General features: G+C 40.4%; 2 protein-coding genes and 1 pseudogene across 6 annotated transcripts in view; 1 reads left to right on the top strand and 2 right to left on the bottom strand.

Moving 5' to 3' along the window:
• Positions 1-3,951: 3,951 nt before the first annotated feature.
• LOC122220671 (basic salivary proline-rich protein 3-like) lies at positions 3,952-6,994 on the bottom strand. The gene is made up of 2 exons (XM_042940376.1): positions 6,990-6,994; positions 3,952-5,035 (listed from the first exon to the last, which is right to left on the bottom strand). Exons 1-2 carry the CDS (start codon positions 6,992-6,994, stop codon positions 3,952-3,954), a joined length of 1,089 nt encoding a protein of 362 aa, XP_042796310.1.
• The window catches only part of FKBP5 (FKBP prolyl isomerase 5), a 119,563-nt gene continuing 101,123 nt past the window's right edge, over positions 4,115-22,554 (top strand). For 2 of the 5 annotated variants that reach the window (XM_042938549.1, XM_042938547.1), the window contains exons 1-2: positions 4,115-4,240; positions 11,004-11,109. The gene's annotated coding sequence lies outside the window, so the exon portion shown is untranslated. Of the gene's footprint in view, positions 4,241-4,870; positions 5,043-11,003; positions 11,110-22,554 lie in introns of those variants that run through there. The other 3 variants (XM_042938550.1, XM_042938551.1, XM_042938548.1) reach the window with 2 other exon arrangements.
• Positions 7,799-14,939, bottom strand: LOC122220670 (annotated as a pseudogene).

The following is a 22,554-nucleotide window of genomic DNA, read 5'->3' as shown; positions in this document are numbered from 1 at the left end:
TCCAATCTGGATGCCTTTTAAGTTCTATGTCTTGCCTAATCACCCTGGCTAGAACCTCCAGTAAAATATTAAATAGAAGTGGCAAGAGTGGACATTCATGTCTGTTCCTTGTCTTTTTCTTGGAAAAGATATCAAGTCTTTTACCATTAAGCATGGTGTTAGTTGTGAGTTTTTTTTGGTGATATTCTTTATCAGCTTGAGAATGGCTGCCTGGCTTTGTAAATAAAGTTTTAGTGGAACACAGCCATCCCATTCATTCATGTATTGTCTATGGCTGATTTGAACTATAATGATAGAGTTGAGTAGTTGTAACAGAGACCATATGGCCTGCAAATCTAAAATATTTACCATCTTGCCATTTAAGGAAAAGTCCACTGACATCTGTCTTAAACTGCTAAATTTTAGGATAGTTTGCTATGAAACCATATATAACTGAAACAACTCCCAGGCTTTGACTGGAACCTCAAAGAGCTGCAACATTGGGTAAGGAGGAACCATAAATAAATAAATAAATAAATAAATAAATAAATAAATAAACAAACAAACAAACCATAAATAAACAAACCCTCCCACATACTGTAATCCAGTTTCAAGTCATCTGGGAAGCTCAGAAAATCAGAAGCCATGAAATTGAGTTAAGGTGATCTTAGCTTGCCAGTGTCCCCAAATGCCTGCAGAAACCAATGGAAATCCTTTTGGGGGGAAGATGTTATCACTGTTGCCTTAAATGATTTTTCAAATACAATGTCCAAAACATAACCAGGTACATGATGAGATAAAACCTCATGAGGAAGAACCAGTAGTAAAAACTAACAATGGAAACCGATCCACAGGGACTCTAGATTGAAATTAACAGACATAAGCCATAAAACAGCTACACTTACTTTGTTTAAGGAGAGAAAAGCCAAGCTTGAAAATTAGAGCAAGTCACAAAGAGACATAAGAAGTGACATAGCAGATCTGAAAAGACCCAAAGAGAAATTCTGGAACTGAAAAAAGAAACCCAAACAAGCAAACAACAAATTAAGAGCTTGATGGATGGGTTTAAGAGGAGAATTTTTTTTTTTTAAGGAGGCTCCATGCCGATGGACACTAAGCGACTTGATCTCATGACCCTGAGATCAATCAAGAGTCGCATGTTAGGCACCCCAAGAGAAGAATTTTTTAAAAAGCTGAAGAGAGAATTAGTGAACCGAAGAAAAGTCACAAGAAACTTTTACAACAAAGCGTTGAAGGACAAAAGATAGAAGATACAGAAGAAAGGATGTAGTGAGAAGGTCTAATAGGTATTTCAACTGGGGGCCCAGAAAGAAAGAGGTACAGAAACAGTAATTGAACATACAATGGCTGAATTTTTTTTCAAAATTAATGAAAAATTATTCAAATGTGATAAGCAGCCATGAAGTGACATACATTCACTCCACCATGTGGTTTGACTCTTATGACAGTGTATCTTTAGGGCACCTGGCTGGCTCAGTTGGTAGAGCATGCAACTCTTGATCTCAGGGTCGTGAGTTCAAGCCCCATGTTGGGTGTAGAGCTTACTTAAAAACAAAAACAAAAACACACCAGCACATCCTTCCCGTACGTACCTACCTTTGAAAGGGTTCTGAAACCAACATAAAGGTGGATCCATAGCAGATGGAACAGGGCTTGTGTGGGATGAGTTCAAATACAAACTTTGCCACTCCCTGCTGTGCTACCTGGAGGAGACTGCCAAACTTCAGTTTTCTCAGCCAATAAATGGGGCTAGGAATACAAGCCTACCCCACATCGCCATTGTGAGAATCGAGTGATACGGTGCATGTGAACAAACCTAATGAATGCCAAGGGCTTTAAAAATGAGATATGGTTTGAGTAGGATCACAAACATTCCCAGGGGCACTACCAGTGACAGGTCAGACCGGCTACATAATTTGCAGGTGAAATGAAACGAAATGAAAATGCAACTGTCGAAAAATTATTAAGAATTTCAAGACAGCGACAGCAGAGCATTAAACCAAGCGCAGGTCACACGCCCATGAAGCCAGCCTTGGTAATAGGCCCTGCAAAGAACCGCTCTGTGCGTTAGGAAAGGGCTGTCTGTTCCACATCCAGGTGTCTGCAGCCATAGCCCACGTTATCTTTGAGCTCTGAAGGGCAGCAGTGTTTGGGGAAATTGCAAGCACACGTGTTTCCAAATGCCAAGGAGGGCAAGTGCAGTGACCGGAGTGGTTTTCTGAGAGAGTGGGTGGGGCCAGCCAGGCTGCCATCAGAACTGTGGAACTGACTGTTCCCCACAGACTCTGGCCTAGAAAAAAAAAGCCTGCAGCTGTATCTACAGGGCCTGTTGTTGTTTGCTGCGGTGTGTTACAACACAGCCTGGCAGCCTCCAGGGCCTTTCTGTCTTCCTCCTGGAAGAGCCCGGTCCCAGAACATGTGACATGGCCACACAGCCCTGCAGATTTCCCATACTGCTCCTCGCTGTTCCCTCAATTACCAGGCTTTTCCAGGTCTGCATGCTTTTTTGCTCATCCTATCCTCTGCAAACTGGGAATCCCTTTCCTTCCTCTTCCACATCCCTCCATCTGGCAAACACCATCTTTCAAAACTCTTTTAGGACTCAGCTCTAATGCCACCTCCTCAATGAAGCCTTCCCTGCCTTTCCCAGGAAAAGCCAACTGCTCCTTCCTTGGAGCTGTCCACTGTAACATAAGTGGTACTGACATGTAATGTGGAAGTCACTATCTCCTTGGCTAAAGCCTTCAAGGGCTGAGACAATGTCTCCTCACCTATGCAGACTCTGCACACAGCACAGTGCTTAATACTTGCTAGTAGTAAGCACAGTAGATGCTTAATCAATTGGGGTTAGAAACTTTCAGAACAAATCATTGAAGGATAAATGGTTGGATTTGGATTCAATCACCCATGTCTTGTTGAATTAATGTATGAATAAATTGTGTCAGTGATTCTCCCTGGCATCTGGTAAAAAGGGAAGCTTCTAGGCATTAAGTCAGGGCCTTCTTTGCTCTTGAGGTTTCCGTGTTGGTTCTAGTTGTTTTTTCCCCAGGCACCACGTCCTGAAGGCAGGGATGGTGATTTGTTGAAGAGGGTCTTCAAAAATACCTAAATGACCAACATGACATATCACAGAGAGCAGATTTGGAGCTAAGAGATGTGGCTTCTGATCTGGTTATGAGACATAAGATTTCCATAGGTGACTATTAAGTCCCATAGCTATGAGACTTTAGGTTTCCGTTTCCTCAAAAATGAGAGGTTTGAGTTAGTTACCCCCTAAACCCCCTAAAGCAGCCAGTTCTAGCTCCTCATCTGAATCTCTATGGGAACTACTCAGAGGCAGCCAGCCTTCTGGTTGGAGGAGCTTAGCGCCTCTTGAAGCTGAGTTTGCTCAGCGGGTCTACCCTTTGCTGATGGGGGGGTGGGGGCGGTGGTGCGGTGGGAAAAGGGGATCAGAGAACACCAATATTTTTTAAGGTCTTTTGCTGTCTCAATGGCCTGGTGTCTCATGCTTGAAAGGCAGAAAACCACGGGAGAGCATAGTCTTCACAGTCATTTAGTGTCCATGGGGAAGTACCACGGGCTAAACTGGTTCTCAAGATGGGATTTTCCCGAGGCCCAAGGGGGCATTTTTTTTTTTTTTTTTTACTTCCTAGGGCTAACCTAGTCTGCTTACCTGACACAAACATCCTGGCCTGCCCCTCTCCATCCTTTGGGCAGGCCTGGCAAACAGGCAGGAGGGCAGAGCTTCAGAGATACGATTCAGATGTGAAGTCAATAGCTTGTTTAGGCATTAGTTTCTCTGAAGGTAAGAGACGGTGTGAGGGGGCATGGGTCAGTTTCCTTCATCCCTTCCCGCCGGCCCCCACAAAGGCCAAGGGCCAGACACGTGGGCTGGCGTGGAGAGGCGGAGTTTACACTAAGGCGGAGGTGCAAATGGACGGGGGCGGAGTCTCATTTGCATAGACGGTGCGCGGCCACCAATCCGGACGGGCGGAGCGACAGCCCGCGCGCCTTTTGGGGGCGGACTGACAGCCCCGGGGCCCTATCGAAGACGGGTCCTGCGGCCGGCGGGGGCGGGACCGCGCCGGGCGCTGCCCCGGGGATTCGGGCCGGTTCGCGGGCGCTGCCAGTCTCGGGCGGCGGCGTCCGGCGCGCGGACGGCCTGCTGGGTGGGCTGGGGGCCGAGCAGCGCGAGGGTGAGGCGGAGAGAGAAGGGGCCAAGGAGCAGCCACGGCGACAGGTACCGGCGCCATGGCCGCAGGGATGGGGCGGGCGGCCGCGGCGCCCCGGGAACCGAATTCCCTCCTTCGCGGTCAGATCGCCGCCGCGCCGCTTCGGCGCCCCCTCACGCGCGGTTCTCCTGCCCCAGAGAGGCAGGCTCGGGGCGAACGGGGCGGGGGAAGCCTCGAGGCGAGCGCGCCGGATGCCCCTTGCCCAACTGCGGGGCCCCTCCGCGCCCCGCCGGCCCGCGGGGTCGGTGCTCTCTCCGCGAGGCGCGGAGTCCGGCGACCGCGAGAGCCGCTCCCCGCCCCCGCCGCGCTCCCCCTCGCGGAGTCGAGGCCGGTCGCGCCCGCTCGTCCTCACCCGGCTTTTGTTTCCTGCCCGAGGTGACAGGTCCCGGCTCCGGCTCCCGTCGGTCTCCCCCGACTCGCCCGAGGCCCGGCGCCTGTGACCGCGACCGCCCGGAGCAGGCTTCGGGACCCGCGGAGAGCCGGGCGGCGCGTGAGCGGCCGCCGCCGCGGGCGGGAGAGAAACTTCGCCTTCCGGGGCCCGGGCCGGCGGGCGAAGTCGAGCCGGGGTGAGCCGTGCGCCGGGACGCCGCGGGCGCGATGGAGCCGCGCACACCTGGCGGGGCCCGTGGCGGGTGAGGATAACGGAGTGTCCCGCTGCTGCGCTCCTCGCTTTCGGTTTGCGCTCCCGGGGCGGTGGGTGTGGATGCGTGTTCGCCGCCTTCACCTGCCACCATGGGACAAGTGACTGGGATACAGCATCCCGGCTCTCAGCCGCTCTTGAAGGGTGCCAGTGCAGCGCCTTTCTAACAGGTGATTATTCTCGTGCCAGGTGAAAGCCAGTTCCAACTTGTTTTAGGGCTCCTGACTCGGTTCACTCCTGGAACGTTAGAACTCCTTCCACTGATGTCTAAAAAGGTGTACTGGCAGTAGTATAGGAGTCCAACCCAGTATTGATTTAAAACAAAAAACACCAACCGTTTGAGGGGGGTCAACGTGCAGATTGATTGCATTCTTTCCATTGACGAGCCTGGAGGAACATGGTCTTATTTTAAAAATTCGGTTTCTGCAGTGGTGGCGAAAGCATAGTAAGGTACAAAGTTAGTAAATGGAGAATGCAGAACTCTAGATACCCTTCAGTGTGGTTCAGGACAGCGTGTACAACGTTTGGCCGCCATTCAGTAAATTCTGCATGAAGTAGTTTGAGCTCGTGGTTTTGGATTTACTTTTCAGGAGTATGTTTTCCAGTGGAATAAGGCTTAGCGTTGAATGGGAGCTTTCTTTGGAAAAATGGGAGTAGACAGGAGTGTTTATTTTCATTGTCTTCCCATTTTGTTAGATTGTGGACAAGGGAAAAGTCAAGGCATATTTTGGTTAAGTGTTTTTAATAGTCTGTGGAATTCTGCCCCCCACCCCCAGAGGGGTTTTTACTTTAGAGAATTGTAGTAGCTTTTTCTCTTGGTGTATGAATCAAAGGTCAAGGATAGACTTGAACGAATTTTTATTCTTTTTGGGAAATTTTTATTTGTCGTACTTTCACTTAGCATTTTCTGCGTCTCTCTCCCAACTGACCTCCACTTACTTAATCCACAGTTATGGACCTGACCAATGTAGGGCATCTACAGAAAAAATACATTTAAAAATAGTATATAATTATTTTTTAAATGTAGTTTATATGTATTTAAATTTATTTGTGAGTAACTTGATTTAGCTTACTTAATTTTTTTCTAATGTGTGTTTTGTGTCTATTGGGGATGACTTATATTTAAGAGGGGTGCAACTTTTTAAAAGCAACGTTAGAGTTTTGATTTAATTATGCTACTTTATTAATATTTCACTGAATGGTTATTTTATTATGTACCTGTCTATTTAGTAACATCATTTAAAGTTGAACTCTTGAACCAATAGGCTAGTTGTGACTGGGATTTTAAAACAAAATCAAAGATGGTCTTTATGAAGTGTCTTATATCTCTAAAACAACAGGGTTAAGTGTTATGAGGTCTTTGTCCTTACAACATTTAACAAAACAAATACATACTTTTTTAATCTTTAATTTTGGGTGGTTTTTTTAAGGAAAAAAAAAACATAATTTTAACCAGTTCAACATGAAAACCTTTTAAAACACTGGATTAGGCAACTAATTAAATCCTCAATTTTCTGTTTGTTCTTGGGCTGGAAAAGAACACATATTTTGGGTTAGTTTCCTAAAGGTTTCTTAGCTTAGAACGAATCAGTCTAGAGAAGAAAGAACATCCTCATTCTGTAGCTGTAGAAAAAGTTATTGCTATTAAAGCAGAGTTGTCTTTTTGATGCTTAGGGTAGATTTGTTCAACAGTGGCACGTTGTGTTGAGTGGGTTTTATTCTACATAAATAGTTGTAAGGAATCTTCTAAGTCTGAGGTTCTCTTTGTTTTGGATGACTTAGATAATTATTCTTTAAAGTGTATAGGAATATATGAGTTTTAACTAGTATGTGTAATTTTCTATGTATAATTATTATAATCCTTATCATATGGTGATGTTTATACCACATATAGTAAATTAAACTTATATTTCATAGTTTTATTTACACAAAAGCATATTTTAGGAACTTTATTAAAAGCCCATTTTCAAATTCAGTTTTTAGATATTTTACTGGTTTTTTTGGTCCACTTTAACTTGTGGTAGACCATATCAAAATTATCAACCACATTTCAGTTTCAAAATTAAGCATAAGTTGAATTCTTATATGTACACAATAAACATATTGAGTGTGTTTACGTCATTTATCCTCAGGTGTGGTTCTTTTTGTTGTTTGGGGGTTGGCAAATATTTTTGAATGAAGAAAGCCACAAAAAAACAAGGACATATACTAAAATAGCTAATTTGAGGATAAATCAAGTGGCCGTGTTAGACATGAATATGGCTTTATTTGACCGCAGTACGCATGTTACACCTAGCATTGAGAATATCTCTGTATAGGCCTTTAATTAATTTTTCAGAGTTCCTACAGAAAAATCTATATTGTCCATATTTTGGCACACCAAATTCTGTGATTACTCAATGCTGAACAGTTAAATACAGACATTTTATAATTCTGAAACAATTTGAACTTTTTTTTAAAGATTTTTTTTTTTTTTTTTTAAGCTGTCTACTCAGTGTGGGGCTCGAACCCACAACCCTGAGGTCAAGAGTTACATGTTCCACCAATAGAGCCAGTCAGGCACTCTGAAACTTTTTGAACTTTTTTTTTTAATTTTTTTTTTTTTTCAACGTTTTTTATTTATTTTTTTTGGGACAGAGAGAGACAGAGCATGAACGGGGGAGGGTCAGAGAGAGAGGGAGACACAGAATCAGAAACAGGCTCCAGGCTCCGAGCCATCAGCCCGGAGCCTGACGCGGGGCTCGAACTCACGGACCGCGAGATCGTGACCTGGCTGAAGTCGGACGCTTAACCGACTGCGCCACCCAGGCGCCCCTGAACTTTTTTTTTTAAACAAAAGTTTGTCTTTTTTCTTTTACTTTTTGGAGAGAGAGAGAGAGAGAGAGAGATTGAGAGCACGTGTGAGCAGGGGAGAGCAGCAGAGAGAATATCACAGGCAGGCTCCACGTTCAGCTTGTGACTGACTGAGGCACCCTGGTGCTCCTGAACTTTCTAACATAGTTGATTAGTAATTATTTTGCTTTCTCATTATTGTACATGTCTGAATTTTCTACAGTGCATTTCCCCCCCCCCCCATCTCTGGCCAGCTTTAAAGAAAAATTTTGCATGGTTTACTTTTCACCAGGCTTTTCTGGCATGCTCCTGGTGTTACCAGAATCACCTGGATCAGTGATAACCATTGTGCATATTCTGTAGTATTTTTCACAGGCTGGGCCCAATTCAGTATTCTTGCCACTGAGTGTTGGGCCCCAATTTTGGCCAAGATAGCGTAGTGCTTATTTCCTCAAGGCTGGGCAGTTGTTGGTTAGGATGACCAGTTTGGCCGTGTCTGATTATTTTATCTACTTGTACCCCATCATGTACTGTCCCCTTATCATATCAAGTTGGAGCCTAGAGGTAATTGACTCCAGTGAGGACTTCTGTGCAGCTACCGTCTTCCTGCCTTAGGTGTGGGACGGCTCCAACCAAGAGCAGTCTCCAGTCCTGGCCAAGGAGCTAGTGAGAAAGGCTCTATAGTGCTTTTTTTTTTTTTTTTTTTTTTTTTTTGGACTTCTGATAATATATCCCCAAAGTGTAAAGAAAATTAAATTTACATACAGAGGAGACATACACTGAGTGGTTGTTGGTATGTAAATAACTATTGACTTTAAAACAATAGCCACTTAAGTGTGATTTAATTTGCAAATAAGATACCGTTACATGACTCTTCCGTCAAAAGAGAGCTTAAAATAATTATAGTAGGGCCTAACTCACTCTTGTAACTAATTTGTATAACAGGTTACTAAGGACATTTAGCAATATTTTAAACACTAAAATTCAAGCTCTCAAAATAATTTGTACCTCACAATTTGTTATGAATTACCCTGTATTCTGCTAAAACTTAAACATGTAAGACTATGTCCTTAAATGGGGCAAGTTCATTTTATGCTTAATTTAGTATTTACTTCTAGTCTTTTGGAAAACATCTAGTTAATGAGAGTGAAGGACCACCAGAGGGAGTATGGGGTCTACACAATTGCTGTACCTGTTTTCTGCTCTTGGTCTGGAAGAAAGCTATTTTAAAAATAAGAATAAAATTGTAATTCTCTAAAACAATCAGGAAAAAGATGATGACAGTTGAGGGTTGTAGTGGTTTAGAGCCACTGTTGGTTTTTGTAACAATTAATCAAGACTGTTTTCCTTGTTTTTTTAGAAAATGGTACAATTATTGGAAAATGATGTATTTTCAGAGTGAATAATGGGTTAAGTAAATAATTACACACCTGTGAAAGTCAGGGACCATTTAAATGCTAAGAATATTTTTTAAGATTAAAAATGTAGTACATTAGAATGGTATGTTTTTGAAGTTGCTCATTTTGGGGGAGGAGGAATAAAAGGTGAACAAAGAGCAAACATTAGAAGTGGGTTGTTTTCTCCCATTGATAGTTGCAAACCCTTTATAAAACAAGCAGTGGTAAATTTCTAGGACAGTTTGTAGCATTCTGCCTCCATCTTGGCAATTTATGGGTAATGTTAAATGAGGAGACACTTTTAGTCCCCTGAAAATGATGATCTGATTATCAACAGCAGGGTTGGGAGTTTCAAATTGGCTTCAAAAATCAGATTTATGTGTATGTTTCTTAATGTTACCATCACTAGAAACTAAAGAACTTCCTCCACTTTTAGCTGCAATTACACAGAATTTCAGAGTCAGGATGTGTCTTTCATAGACTTAATGCTGCGGTAAATTACTTCTTGGGATGGAGAAAACATCCTAGGGATTGAGCCTTTTTCAGAATATATTCTCAATGGAGATGGGATGGTCTTTACCCATGTTAAGTATCAGCCAATGGATTATTTCCCTGTTTAACTTAAAAAAAAATTTTTTTTTTACATTTATTTATTTTTGAGAGACAGAGCACAAGTGGGGAGGGGCAGAGAGAGAAGGAGACACAGAATCCGAAGCAGGCTCCAGGCTCTGAGCTGACAGCATAGAGCCCCACGCGGGGTTCGAACTCACAAACCGTGAGATCATGACCTGAGCCGAAGTCGGACACTTAACTGACTGAGCCACCAAGCGTCCCTTAACTTTGTTTTAAAAAAGCAAGACGATAAAATAAAATTTGTACTTTTAACACATATTTTGGGTTTTACTCCTCTCATAGAAAATGATTCTGTAGTGGAGGTAACAGTAGCTTATATGGAGAGAAATCTGTTTCTCTTTTGAATTATTCTTAGGTTAAAGCATAATACTAAGAGGGGCGCCTGAGTGGCTCAGTTGGTTAAGCATCCGACTTCGGCTCAGGTCATGATCTCACGGTTCATGAGCTCGAGCCCTGCGTCGGGCTCTGTGCTGACAGCTCAGAGCCTGGAGCCTGCTTCAGAATATGTGTCTCCCTCTGTCTGCCCCCTTCGCTGCTTGCCGCTTGCACTCTGTCTCTCGCATTGTCTCAAAAATAAATAAACATTAAAAAAAATACTTATTAAGAAAAACTGAAATGGACAGCTTTCCCACGTTAGATGTGTTTTCACTGTGAACTTTATACATTTAAAGAAATCTATCTTTGTTGGCCCCAGTTGGACTTCTCAGAATCTATTCATTTATATACACACACGTAGGTAAAATACCTATGTTTTATTTTTTTGTATTTTATACAACTGTATACATATTTCCTATATATAATTATACTATGTAATGAGTCCATCTATCTGTACTATATGACTTTACAGGCTTATTTATATGTGAGCCCCCCACCCCTTTCTAAATGAAATCTTATTTCACCAAGGAGAAAGAAAGTACGTATTCACAAAAAGATTGATGTAAAATGTTCATAGCAGCTTTTTTTACAGTAGAAATGAACTAATGATTCGCACAACATAGATGAATCCAAGAAATATTATTCAGAGCAAGAGAAGCCAGGCATAAGTATGTACCAAATGATGCCATTTTTGAAAAATACAAGAACGGGCGAAACTTAGGTATGGTGATAGAAATCAGGACAGTGGTTTCTGGGTAAGAGTGTGGTTGACTGGAAAGAGGCAAAAAGGAACTTTCTAGGGAAATTGAAATATTCTGTAGCTTGACTTAGGTAATGGAAATTCAAGTGTATGCTTTTTGGGTAACTTACTTTCATATAATTTTTAACTTACAGAAAAATTGCAAGACCTAGTCCAAGGAACGCCCAGATTCACCAGTTGTTGGTGTACACGCTTGTTCAAACTTACTGAGCTGACTACTTAAGATTTGGGCATTTTACGGTATGTAATTTTTACTTTAATGAGGAAACGAGCTACAAAAATTTGTTGGAGAATGATCTTGTTATCTGCAAAATGAAATACCTCGATTCAGACTTAAGGAGTGCTTTAATGATGATGGAGAAGAAGAGAATCACTGACGATCTCTTGTCTCTGTATATGTGTATTTATACTGCTTCTCTCTGAAGTTTCATGGTGACTTATTTCTGTTAGAAGAAACAAGGTTCTGAACGTGATTCAAAGCAGAAGTATCAGCAAGGAAGGAAAGCCTGCCTTATTAGAGTATGGGACTGATAGCTAGCAATAGCTTTCTGGGAAGTGAGGGTGTGATTATTCATTCCTGTTAAGCGTTGCACACCTACAGTGTGCTAGATTTTGCACACACATGCATAGTTTTTATTGTCTTGGAACTTACCAAATGAACAGGAGGCAAACAAATCTGCTTGTCTTTTTTTGGGTGGTGCTGTTTATCATATGGAGGAAAGATAGGTGCTTACAAACTGTATAAACTATTCTTGGTTATCAGCGAGTGGCAAATCTAAGCAGTAAATTTGTTGCTCTCCATTAGTTGCGGTGCTGTCAGAGTCTCTAGAGTGATTTGGTTTAAACTACATCTATTTAAATCCTAGCTAAAACTTTGGTAATTGTTAAAAACATTCAACTTTACCCTTCTACTTATTAGTTTATATAATTTTAAATGTGTGGGTTTTTTTACAGGTTAGAGTTAGGTATAATTTATGGGTCTTGGTTCTTCTTTTAATTTTTTTTTGTATCCACATAAAAAAGTTGTTTATTTGATTACTTAGTAGAGTGGAAAATATTTGAAATAATATGACAACTAACCAGCAGGTTCAACAAAGCAGTCATTGATACTGGGGATGAATGTTTATTTTGCCTTTACTAACGAAAATCATACGTTTATATGGACTATATATTTTCTTCAGCAAAAATTGTAAGTTCATTGAAAAGCAAAATAACAAATGTCCAACATCAAGTAACAGGGATAAAAGGACGTTTTGCATTTAATGAACGTATTCATGTTTCTCTAAAATGACACAGGATCTTTTTTCCCTTTCATACACACTAAATTTCATTGGTCTATTAAGAATGAGTAAAACATTATTTGAAATGTTTTATCTGTTAGGATTTTGGTTCAAGTTGTCAAGCCGTTTTTGTTTTTGTTTTTGTTTTTGTTTTAGTTGTCAAACCTTAACTGCAGATAGAATTTTAAAAATATCTGTCGATAGGCTTTTTTTTTAATTAAAAAAAAAATTTTTTTTTTATAATGGAAATTTTAAACTACACAGACCTGGGGAGAATAGTATTATGAACCTCTGCCTATTCTCCAGATGTATTAACTATCAACATTTTTTTTGTGCTTTTTTTTTTTTTTTTTTTAAGCTATTTAGAGAGAGAGTGTGTGTGCACATGGGGCAGGGGCAGAGAGAGAGAGAGAGGGGGGAAAGAATCCATCCCAAGCAGGTTTTGCGCTGTCAGCACAGAGCCCAGTGTGGGGCTCGATCCCATGAACCATGAGATAATAATGAGTGACCTGAGCCGGGATCAAGAGTCAGATGCCTAACTGAGCCACCAGGTGCTCCCAATGTGCTTTTAAGACTATTAAGTTCTCACAAATATTATAAAATGGTAGTGGTATTGGTGCGTCAGATTTTTCTCTTAGTATTTTCCAAAAGTTTTGTTATAAATACAGAAACTTCAGAAGCAGTGTGTTTTAGTTCAGAGACTTGACTTTGCACAAATAGTAATTATGAAACTGTTTTAATCCTTAGCTTCTCTCTGTCAATTCATAGCCTGAGGAAAAAATAATGTTTTAGCTTTTCGTTTAGAACAAAGCAGTCCAAATATTCTGTATCTACATAATAAAGTATTCATCTGGCAGGTTAGGTCATCTTCAAAGTGTATTATCTGAGGAATGCCATTGTTTTAAGAGTTTTTTTTCTATATCCTTCTCTTTCTCTAAAAACTTGGTCCTTGCTGTGCTTTTAGGCCCCAAATATGTATCTTCTGTTTAAACTTGAGGCCTTCCAAACTTGAGGCCCAGATTTTCACCTGTGTCTTAAATCTAAATCTGTTTAAATACCATCTCTGTAGAAGCTGCACACCAACACCCCCGCCCCTTAGCCCCAGCCAGAAAGCTCTTCCCGGTTTTCCTCTTCAGCTGTTAATAACTCCATTATTCTTGTCGGTCATTTTTCACTCTTCCTTTACTTCCTAACTAAGCTCAGTGAGTCACTAAAACACTTTGTTTCTGACTTTATAATGTCTTCTTTATTTTTTTGTCCTTTTCATTTCTAGTACAATTATCCTAATTTGGTTAACATGTTGAAGTAGGAGATTATCCCTAATCTATAATGAATTTGATACATACCAAAATTAAGCTATGTTTCTAAAGTAAACTAAGGCATTTTTGTCTCTTTCAGAGAAGGCTTCAGTCAGCCCTCTATAGCAGAGACATCATTTTGAAGGCCTAAGTAATCACTGTATTTAAACTAAGATGATACATAAGACTTGAAAATCACAAAGCTCAAATAACTTGGAGAACGGTGACTGGCAGGGCCCACAGTTTACTGTGGGGGGCAGGGGGTAGGGTGTAAGCAGCAGCCTTTCTTAGACCACAGAAATGGCCCAGGATGAGTTCCTTCCAGGCCATAATATCTTCAAGTGCTTCGCAGTTGAGGGAATATTAAGTGTATATTATACACTCTGATGACTTCTTGGTGTTTTTAAGGCTAAAAGTACCAGTGTATGGGTTACTTAAAATTCTTCTCTTGTCCCTTGTGCCATATTTCCTGACCAGGATAGTTCCTGTCTAAAAGCTACTTCTGCTGAAAGTGACATGATACTCTTTTCATTATTTTTCTTTACAGACTCCTAGAATTGAAGTTTGTCAGAAAGATAGGAGCCTGAGGTTAGTTAGGAGGGTATAAAATAGAAACAGGAAAGTAAGGGATCCTCATTAGCTGTCATCCAGCCTCCAGGGGCCTTGGGCCTGATTCCTTTCCAGATGGGTTATAGTTTATCAACTTGGCTTGCCTTTGGTTAGCTTATGGAGATCTTTTTTTCTTTCTGCTCTTCTGGGAAATGTTTGAATTTCCTCCTGGTAGGAACCAGGACTCAATTTGAGATTACTGACTTAGGGAATAAAAGAATTAAATTCCATATTGCTTTACATAATCCAGAATATCTGATTATTTTATTCTGTGGGAATTAGGAATAAAATGTGGATTCTGAGATACTTACGCAGAAACTAATAGTTATTAAGAGTGGAAAATGGAGGAGTAAAATACATTGCTAGGAAGCCTTGTCTGGGGGAGTAGACCTTGGAATGAGATTCAAGAGTGTTGCTACTAAGTAGCTATATGGTCTTGGGCAAATTAAAATCAACCTTTCTGGGCCTTATTTTAATTGTAAAATGAGTGGGTTAGATTAGATAGTATTTTAAGGTTTCTTTGAATCTCTGAAATTCTAAAAGGAATGGTTTCTCAGGAAAAAGAAACCTCCTAATTTATGTACTGTTCCTAGTAGTTTTTCAGCTATTGCTTCATATACATATTTTTCTATTTCCTTCAGAGGTTAGGAAAAGAAATAATTATAGAAGGAGTCAGAATTCCTAAGTTGAATTAGATTTTAATGCTGTTATTTGTCTGTGTTTCTCCACTGAGTTTATTCTGGATTCCTATTTTCTACCTTGTATCTGTGTCCATTTCCTTTCTTTTATTGCTTTTACTTGTCTTTACAGTGTTGACTTTCATATTCCTCTTTTCACTGCTTTTTGCTACTGCTTTTTTTTCTAGCTCTTCTTCACTGCTCATATTTCATTGTGGCATGGTATTCATCAGATAGACCCTTGAGTTTGAGCTATCACCAAATTAAATTTAGATATCCTAATAGTTGTTAGGATTAACGGGACCCTTCTACTCTATAGTACATAAAGCTAGACAGAGGAGTCCAAAGATAAAGGGAGTGAGGGAGCTTGAAGGGAGAATGAGTGGTGTGAATGAGAGTTTCTAAGGATTAATTTGCTTTTATGATTTAAACTATAAGTTAAGATATTGAAGTCTTGATGACGGTGACTCTGCCAGTGACAGCTTGGTCCTGGAGTCCTAATGGACTGTGAATTTCTTGCGGGCAGGAGGTGCACCTCTGATCCTGAATCCTTCGTGTTCAGGGGCATGCTGTAGGCTAAGCACTAGTTGAGCTCAATTGCGGTTAGGACGGATTCTTTCTTCAAGGTGTTCTCTGGTAGGCTGGACATGAAGAGTGTGGTACAGACTCTTTTCAGTAAGACTGTCACTACCATTTGGAGTGATTGGACAACAGACAGAGCTTCTTCTAAGCCTCGTTTCCTCACCTGTAATATTGAGGAGGGGCAGTTGCGAGAATTGAATGAGACAGTGCCTATAAAGTACTTAGCCCAGAGTCTGGTAAATGCGTTCAGTAATCATTAAATGCCATCATAGTTTCATTAACAAGCACCTTTGTATTTCAGGCATTTGGCTCTTTTAGGTTCTAAGTAGTGTTGTTACAGAATGAGACAAGAGCCTGTTCTTAGAAAAGATAGAATATATGCACAAAAGATAAACAACAAGCTAGGCCCCACAGTAAGTGGCAAATGAGTGGTTTACTTAAGAACTCGAGGGGCAGGAATAATTGCTGAGCAGATGAGAACTTCAGAAAGGTGACAACTCGATCTGAACTTTGAAGGACTAGTTAGCAAGCTAAGAGAACAGGCTCTTACAAATTATAAACGGAATGCTATAGCTCTGCTACTGTGTAATCTCAAGCACAGTTACTCACCCCTCTCCCAGGATCGTTGAGAGAATTAAATGAGTTAGTATATGTCGGGCACCGAGAAGTGCTTCAGGCACGGTGAGAGCATGATAAATTAGTAGTACAAGTTGAGAGGAGAGAGTGCATTTCAGATAGAACACTGAGTGCTAACGAACGGGAGATATTCTCGATTTTTGTTGGAAATGATGAGGCCAAATTGGCTGAGGGGAGTAACTTGTTGGAAAATAGCTGGTGATTATGTAGGGGCAGGATTATGAATGATTAAGTCCGGTGTTAGGAAGTCTTTTCTATAGGTACTGAGGCAACTTGGGAGGATTTCTTGGCTTATTTGTGAGGCACTCTGGCATTTCTCACTTTCTTTCCTGATTTCATTATAACTGAAACTTGTGTTTAAACTAATTTTGACAATGAAACTCATGATCTTTCCTGAACCATTTGTCCATTTCTTTTTGTAAACGTGAATTCTTTTACTTTTTTTCTCTCCATGTTTTAGTTGTTTACATAATCCTTACTCCTTTCCTCCATATTTTCCTCTCTGTCCTCAGAAACCCCAGTCTAGATCCTAAATCACTAAAGCCGTAATGTAGAAAGGGCCAGGGGGAGGGAGAAAGAGAGGAAGGGAGGGAAATAACCTCTAGTCCAGCCATCTTGTTTTACAGATGAGGACATTGATGTCCAGAGGAAGTACAGTCACATGTTCAAGATCCACAGCTAATTAATGAGCAAGCCTGCACCTTTTAGAGCTAAATTAGGGCTGGTTTTTTTTGTTTGTTTTTTGTTTTTTGTGTTTTTTGCTGTCCTATCCAGTGTGATTTTCAACCATCTGAGTGGTAATTACAGTAGAACTACCAATAATTTTTCTGTTATTACTATTAAAAACCAAGATAAAAAATAATTTTACTACCAAGAAAAATGTGATAGTGATTCACACTTAAAAAAAATTTTTTTTTTTAATGTTTACTTATTTTTGGGAGAGATACAGAGTGTGAGTGGGGAAGGGCAGAGAGAGAGGGAGACACAGAATCTGAAGCAGGCTCCAGGCTCTGAGCTGTCAGTACAAAGCCTGATTTGGGCTCAAACTCACAGACCACAAGATGATGACCTGAGCTGAAGCCGGACACTTAACCGACTGAGCCACCCAGGCGCCACGTAATTCACACTTCTTTAAAAAAATTTTTTTAAATGTTTGTTACTTGAGAGAAAGAGAGAGACAGAGAGCAAGCAGGGGAGGGGCAGAGAGAAAGAGGGAGACACAGAATCTGAAGCAGGCTCCAGGCTCTGAGCTGTCCGCACAGACCCCCGACGTGGGGCTTGAACTCATGAACCGCGAGATCATGACCTGAGCTGAAATCTGCCGCTCAACCGACTGAGCCACCCAGGCACCCCCGCACTTCTTAATGAGAAACCCATGATTACATTTCTTGGATGAGCATTACTATTCTTGAAGTAATATTTGAAACCAAAACTCCAAAATCTGCTTTAAGAAGAAAAGGGTTTCTTTCTTTCATTTTTAGAGTTGTGAATTATAGTAGCATTGTAAACATAAATAGCATTCTCAAAAAAAGTGGACTTTTTGTTTCTATCATTTTACTGATTGATGTACGATTAGCATGGAGAGTTGGGAGCTCTGGTACTTTGGCCTTGCAGCCCCCACCCCTATATTTCTATTACAGTAGTCTCTTGAGTCGACATCTTCTCCAGCCTGTTACATTTTATTATATGCCACAAATAATGGTGAGAAACTTATTTCAGCATTGTTTTCTTCTACACAGTTTTCCTACGTAGATGCAGGATAATGGAAGATTTATTTATTTATTTATTTATTAAAGAAATAATTAAAAAAAAATTTTTTTTTTAAACATTTATTTATTTTTGAGACGGAGAGAGAGCATGAACGGGGGAGGGTCAGAGAGAGAGGGAGACACAGAATCTGAAACAGGCTCCAGGTTCTGAGCTGTCAGCACAGAGCCCGACGCGGGGCCCGAACTCACGGACCGTGAGATCGTGACCTGAGCCGAAGTCGGCCGCTCAACCGACTGAGCCACCCAGGCGCCCGAAATAATTTTTTTTTAACATTTATTTTTGAGAGACAGAGAGACAGAGTGTGAGCAGGGGAGGGGCAGAGAGAGAGGGAGACACAGAATCCGAAACAGGCTCTAGGCTCCGAGCTGTCAGCACAGAGCCCGATGTGGGGCTCGAACTCACGGACTATGAGATGATGACCTGAGCTGAAGATGGGTGCTTAACCGACTGAGCCACCCAGGCGCCCCTAAATTTTTTATTAATGTTTATTTTTGAGAGAGAGAGAGAGAGAGAGAGAGAGAGAGAAGACAGAGCGTGAGTGGAGGAGGGGCAGAGAGAGAGGGAGACACAGAATCCGAAACAGGCTCCAGGCTCCGAGCTGTCAGCCCAGAGCCCAACGTGGGGCTCGAACCCACGGACTGTGAGATCATGACCTGAGTTGAAGTCGGCCGCTCAACCGACTGAACCACCCAGGCGCCCCTACAATGGAAGATTTGTAAAGCTCTAAACTTAGTTTCTGGTCACTCGAGATGCTCAATAAATACTCCCTTTTTATGGAGTAGATAATTTTTTCTTGTATATGTCCATTCCAAGCCACCAAATAAATGATTATCACACTGTTTTTTTCCCTTGAAAGGTATTGTTTGAACTTTGGCAAGATGTCCTTACTGCATTTTGAAAATTTGCATGGTGTACAAATACTTCTTAGTCACTTTGAGTATAATTTTATCATGAATCATTTTGCAACTGGTAACAATGTTCTATAGTCTTTCCCATGATTACAGAAAGAAAAAGTCATGAGTTACCTAAAAATGCTCCAGACCTCTGCTTATCCTGCTGTATTCCTTCAAAGAAAGTAGGCTCCTGGACTAGATTCATTTTTACTGAAGTGCTAATTTTTCTTTATCATTCTTAAACACTGAAGTTGAATTGTATAATCCACAGATGTATACAAATTTTTTCTCCCATATCCTTAAAGCTTTGTATCCAGTCACTTACTTACTATATTTCCCATGGTTTGGTTTCTTTTTTCCTGTCTTCCGTTTTCTGAAGGGAGAAGGGATTTTTTTTAATCTGCCTTGTGATCTGCAATTTCTTTTGTATTTGGAAAATTGTTTTGGTATAAGTCCTGTAATTCTCATACATTGAGAAAGAAAGAGACTTTTGTAATTGTCATTCTTATATCAGTAGTATAATTTGTATTTCCATTTTTGTAAACTATTAAATTTCTGCTATTGCTGTGTTAGCTGTCATGTATCATTTATACGCACTGTAGTTATGTTTGGTCATACTAAGTTCACGTCCACTGTTGTCAAAGTGGAAATACCATGGCTGGGGTGTATTTATGTATTGCTTGTAGAATTGTAGCCATTGACGAACAGGAAACTGAAAGCTGAAAGTTCAGGAAATGTATTGTATTGAGACTTTGTGGAAAAAATATATATGATACTGAAATCCATGACCATTTGAAGCCTGAAAAATTTATATGAGTTTAGTCAGAAACGAATATTATGGATTCTTGTAACAATGCTGTCAGATGCTTAAATATGATAATGGATGCAGTATGTGCATTGCGGGCCAGGAAAATTGTGCAATGCTAGAAAAAAATGCAACAGATTATTATATGTGTTCAACTATACGCTTTCAAGAAATAAAACAGCTGGCACATCTATCAAATTCTTCAAGGATGTCATGTTTTCATAGAATTGCAGTTTGGGGTTTAGTTTAGTTCTTGGGAAGGGGAGGTCTCTATTTTACAAGGTAGTCCATTTTACTTTTAGGAAGTTCTGATGGGTAAGTTTTATTTTCTCAAGTTGAACTTTGTTTCCCTATAATTTATTAATATGTTCTATATTTTCTTAGTGTTGAAAATAATTGACTAAAATGACTTCAAAAGTTAAATGTATGTTAAAATACATACATAAATACATAAAATAAAATAGTTTTATTTTTTCATGTATTGTAGCATTTTAGGTGCCTCATAAAATACTACCATTGGAATCTTTATTTTTGAACTTATTTTGTAAATTTCTGTCAGAGGAGATGTGATTAACGTATATGCCTGGAACCTGTATTTTCTGTTTCTATACATAGCTGTTTTAACAGGATGTGATTTATATGGCTTCAACATTCTATTCTTTGGGACAAGTAGGAAGTTTTAACATCGTGGAAGAGGACATTTTTCTAACAATTGTATTTTTGTTGCTGTTCCATTGTTGTATATTTCAACAAAAGAGGTAACTAATGACTATTTCACTGCCACATTAAATGAGAATCCTATTTTTTTTTTTTTTTTACAATGTTCTTTGTAGGAATTTCAGCTACATTATATGTACTTATAATCATTTTATAAGTACTTATAAATCATTTTAATGGTCTCATTAAAATTAGCCTCTTGTCAGGATTGATTTTGGTTTATATCTGTTATGGTCACATGTTCACTTCCAAACTGTCGTGGCAGCCAAGGGGGTAGAAGGCAATGACTGGCAAAGATTGGGGATTGGTTCCACTCCAGGAGGTGGGGAACATGGTTCCCTGGTGGAAAGTCCCAGAATGCTGTTTCCAGCAGAGGAGGGGAGGAATGGACTTGGGGCTGACAAAACAAGGAGTCTCAACAAGGCCAGACCACAAAGGGGCTGGGATGGAAGGTGAAAAAGTTGAACCGTGTACGGTAGTTGCTCTTTTGTTGCAATAGATGTTTTTTTTTTCAAGAAGAAGACCTTATTATACTTCTCACGTATATTATTATATTATCGAACTTCTTATGTAGTACATGTTCATTGTACAAAAATCTAGAAACATGTATAAGTTAGTGACGAAAATTAATATTTCCTGTAACATTTTTCCCTTCCTCAAATGTTCTTAATTTCTCTTCATTTAGCATCTAGGTTCCTTTTTTGTTTGTTTTTGAGAGAGAGAAAGTGCATGTACGTGCAGCATGGGGTGGGGCAGAGGCAGAAGCAGAGGGAGAGAGAGAATCCCAAGCAGGCTCCCACGCTGTCATTGCACAGTCTGATGTGGGGCTCACACTTGAACTGTGCGATCGTGGCCTGAGCGGAAACCGAGAATCAGACGCTTAACCGCTTAACTGACTGAGCCACTCAAGTGCTCCTAGGTTACTTTTTATTTATTTTAAAGTGTGCTTGTTGAGCTGTTCTTTCTACAAATTGTACTGCTAGTAACTTTTAGAATTAATTATGAAGGGAATAGGAGTCACTTTTTAAAACCTTTGTTTTTGTTTGATACAATTGCCCTATTAATTTGTATCTTTTTGGGGGGAACAACCATAGGCATAATGAGAACACAGACATGGAAGGCAGAGTGGCTTTTACAGGGGAAATGGGAAAAATGGAGACCAAAAGACCTTTTTATAAGCTCTTAGGGAGCATGGACTAGGTTTTTCTTGTTACTGTTCTGTCAGTATCATCAGGCACAGTGCTTGGCACATAGTAAGTGTTCCATAAATAATTGTTGAATGAAGGGATGAGTTTCTCATTAAGCATCTTGAGTAGTTCATATTTCTTGCACCATGGATAATCAAGATCAATTATATTCATCCAAAATTAAGAGCCTTTGCTGTCACAGCCTTTTCTTTCTCTTTAAAATTTATTATTAAGTATAATTGACATGCAATATTACATTAGTTTCAGGTATACAACATAGCGATTTGGCAGTTCTGTGCATTGCTCTGTGCACTCCATAAGTGTAATCCCCATCTGTCCCCATACAAAGTTATTATGATATTATTGACTATATTCCCTATGCTGTACTTTTTATCTGCATGCCTTACTTTGTAACTAGAATTTGTACCCCTTACTCCCCTTTACCTGTTTCACCCATTCTCCCACCCACCTCCTCTCTGGCAACTACCAGTTTGTTGTCTGTATTTAAGAGTCTTTTTTTGTGGGGCTCCTGGGTGGCTCAGTCAACTAAGTGTCCCAACTTGAGCTCAGGTCATGATCTCACGGTTAGTGAATTTGAGCCCTGCGCTGGGCTCTGTGCTGGCAGCTCAGAGCCCGGAGCCTGCTTTGGATTCTGTGTCTCCCTCTCTCTCAGCCCCTCCCCACTCATGTTCTGTCTCTCTCTCAAATAAACATTTAAAAAAAAGTCTATTTGTTTTTTTGTTTCTTTTTTCTTAAGTGAATATTTAATACTGATTATTGTTTAAAAAGGTATGATTTGAAAAGATATATGCATCCCTGGGGCCAAATACGGAAGCAGCCTAAGTGTCCATCAAGAGATAAATGGATAAAGAAGGCATGATATATACGTGTGCGCGCGCGCGCGCACACACACACACACACACGCACACACACACACACACACACACACACAAATATTTCTCGGCCATAAAAAAGAATGAAATCTTGCCGTTTGCAAGAACATGGATGGACCTAGAGGGTATTATACTAAGTGAAATAAGTTAGAGAAAGACACATACTTATGATCTTACTTATGTGGAATCTAAAAAACAAAACAGAGACTCCTAAATACCAAGAACAATGGTAGTTATCAGAAGGGAGGGGTGGGGGGATGGGCAAAAAGGTGAAGGGCATTAAGAGGCACAGACTTCTAGTTATAAAATAAATCAGGGGATGTAAAGGACAGCATAGA

Source organism: Panthera leo, chromosome B2 (genome assembly GCF_018350215.1).
Source record: "Panthera leo isolate Ple1 chromosome B2, P.leo_Ple1_pat1.1, whole genome shotgun sequence".
Classification (NCBI taxonomy): Eukaryota; Metazoa; Chordata; class Mammalia; order Carnivora; family Felidae; genus Panthera; species Panthera leo.
This window is presented reverse-complemented; position numbering and strand designations above follow the sequence as displayed.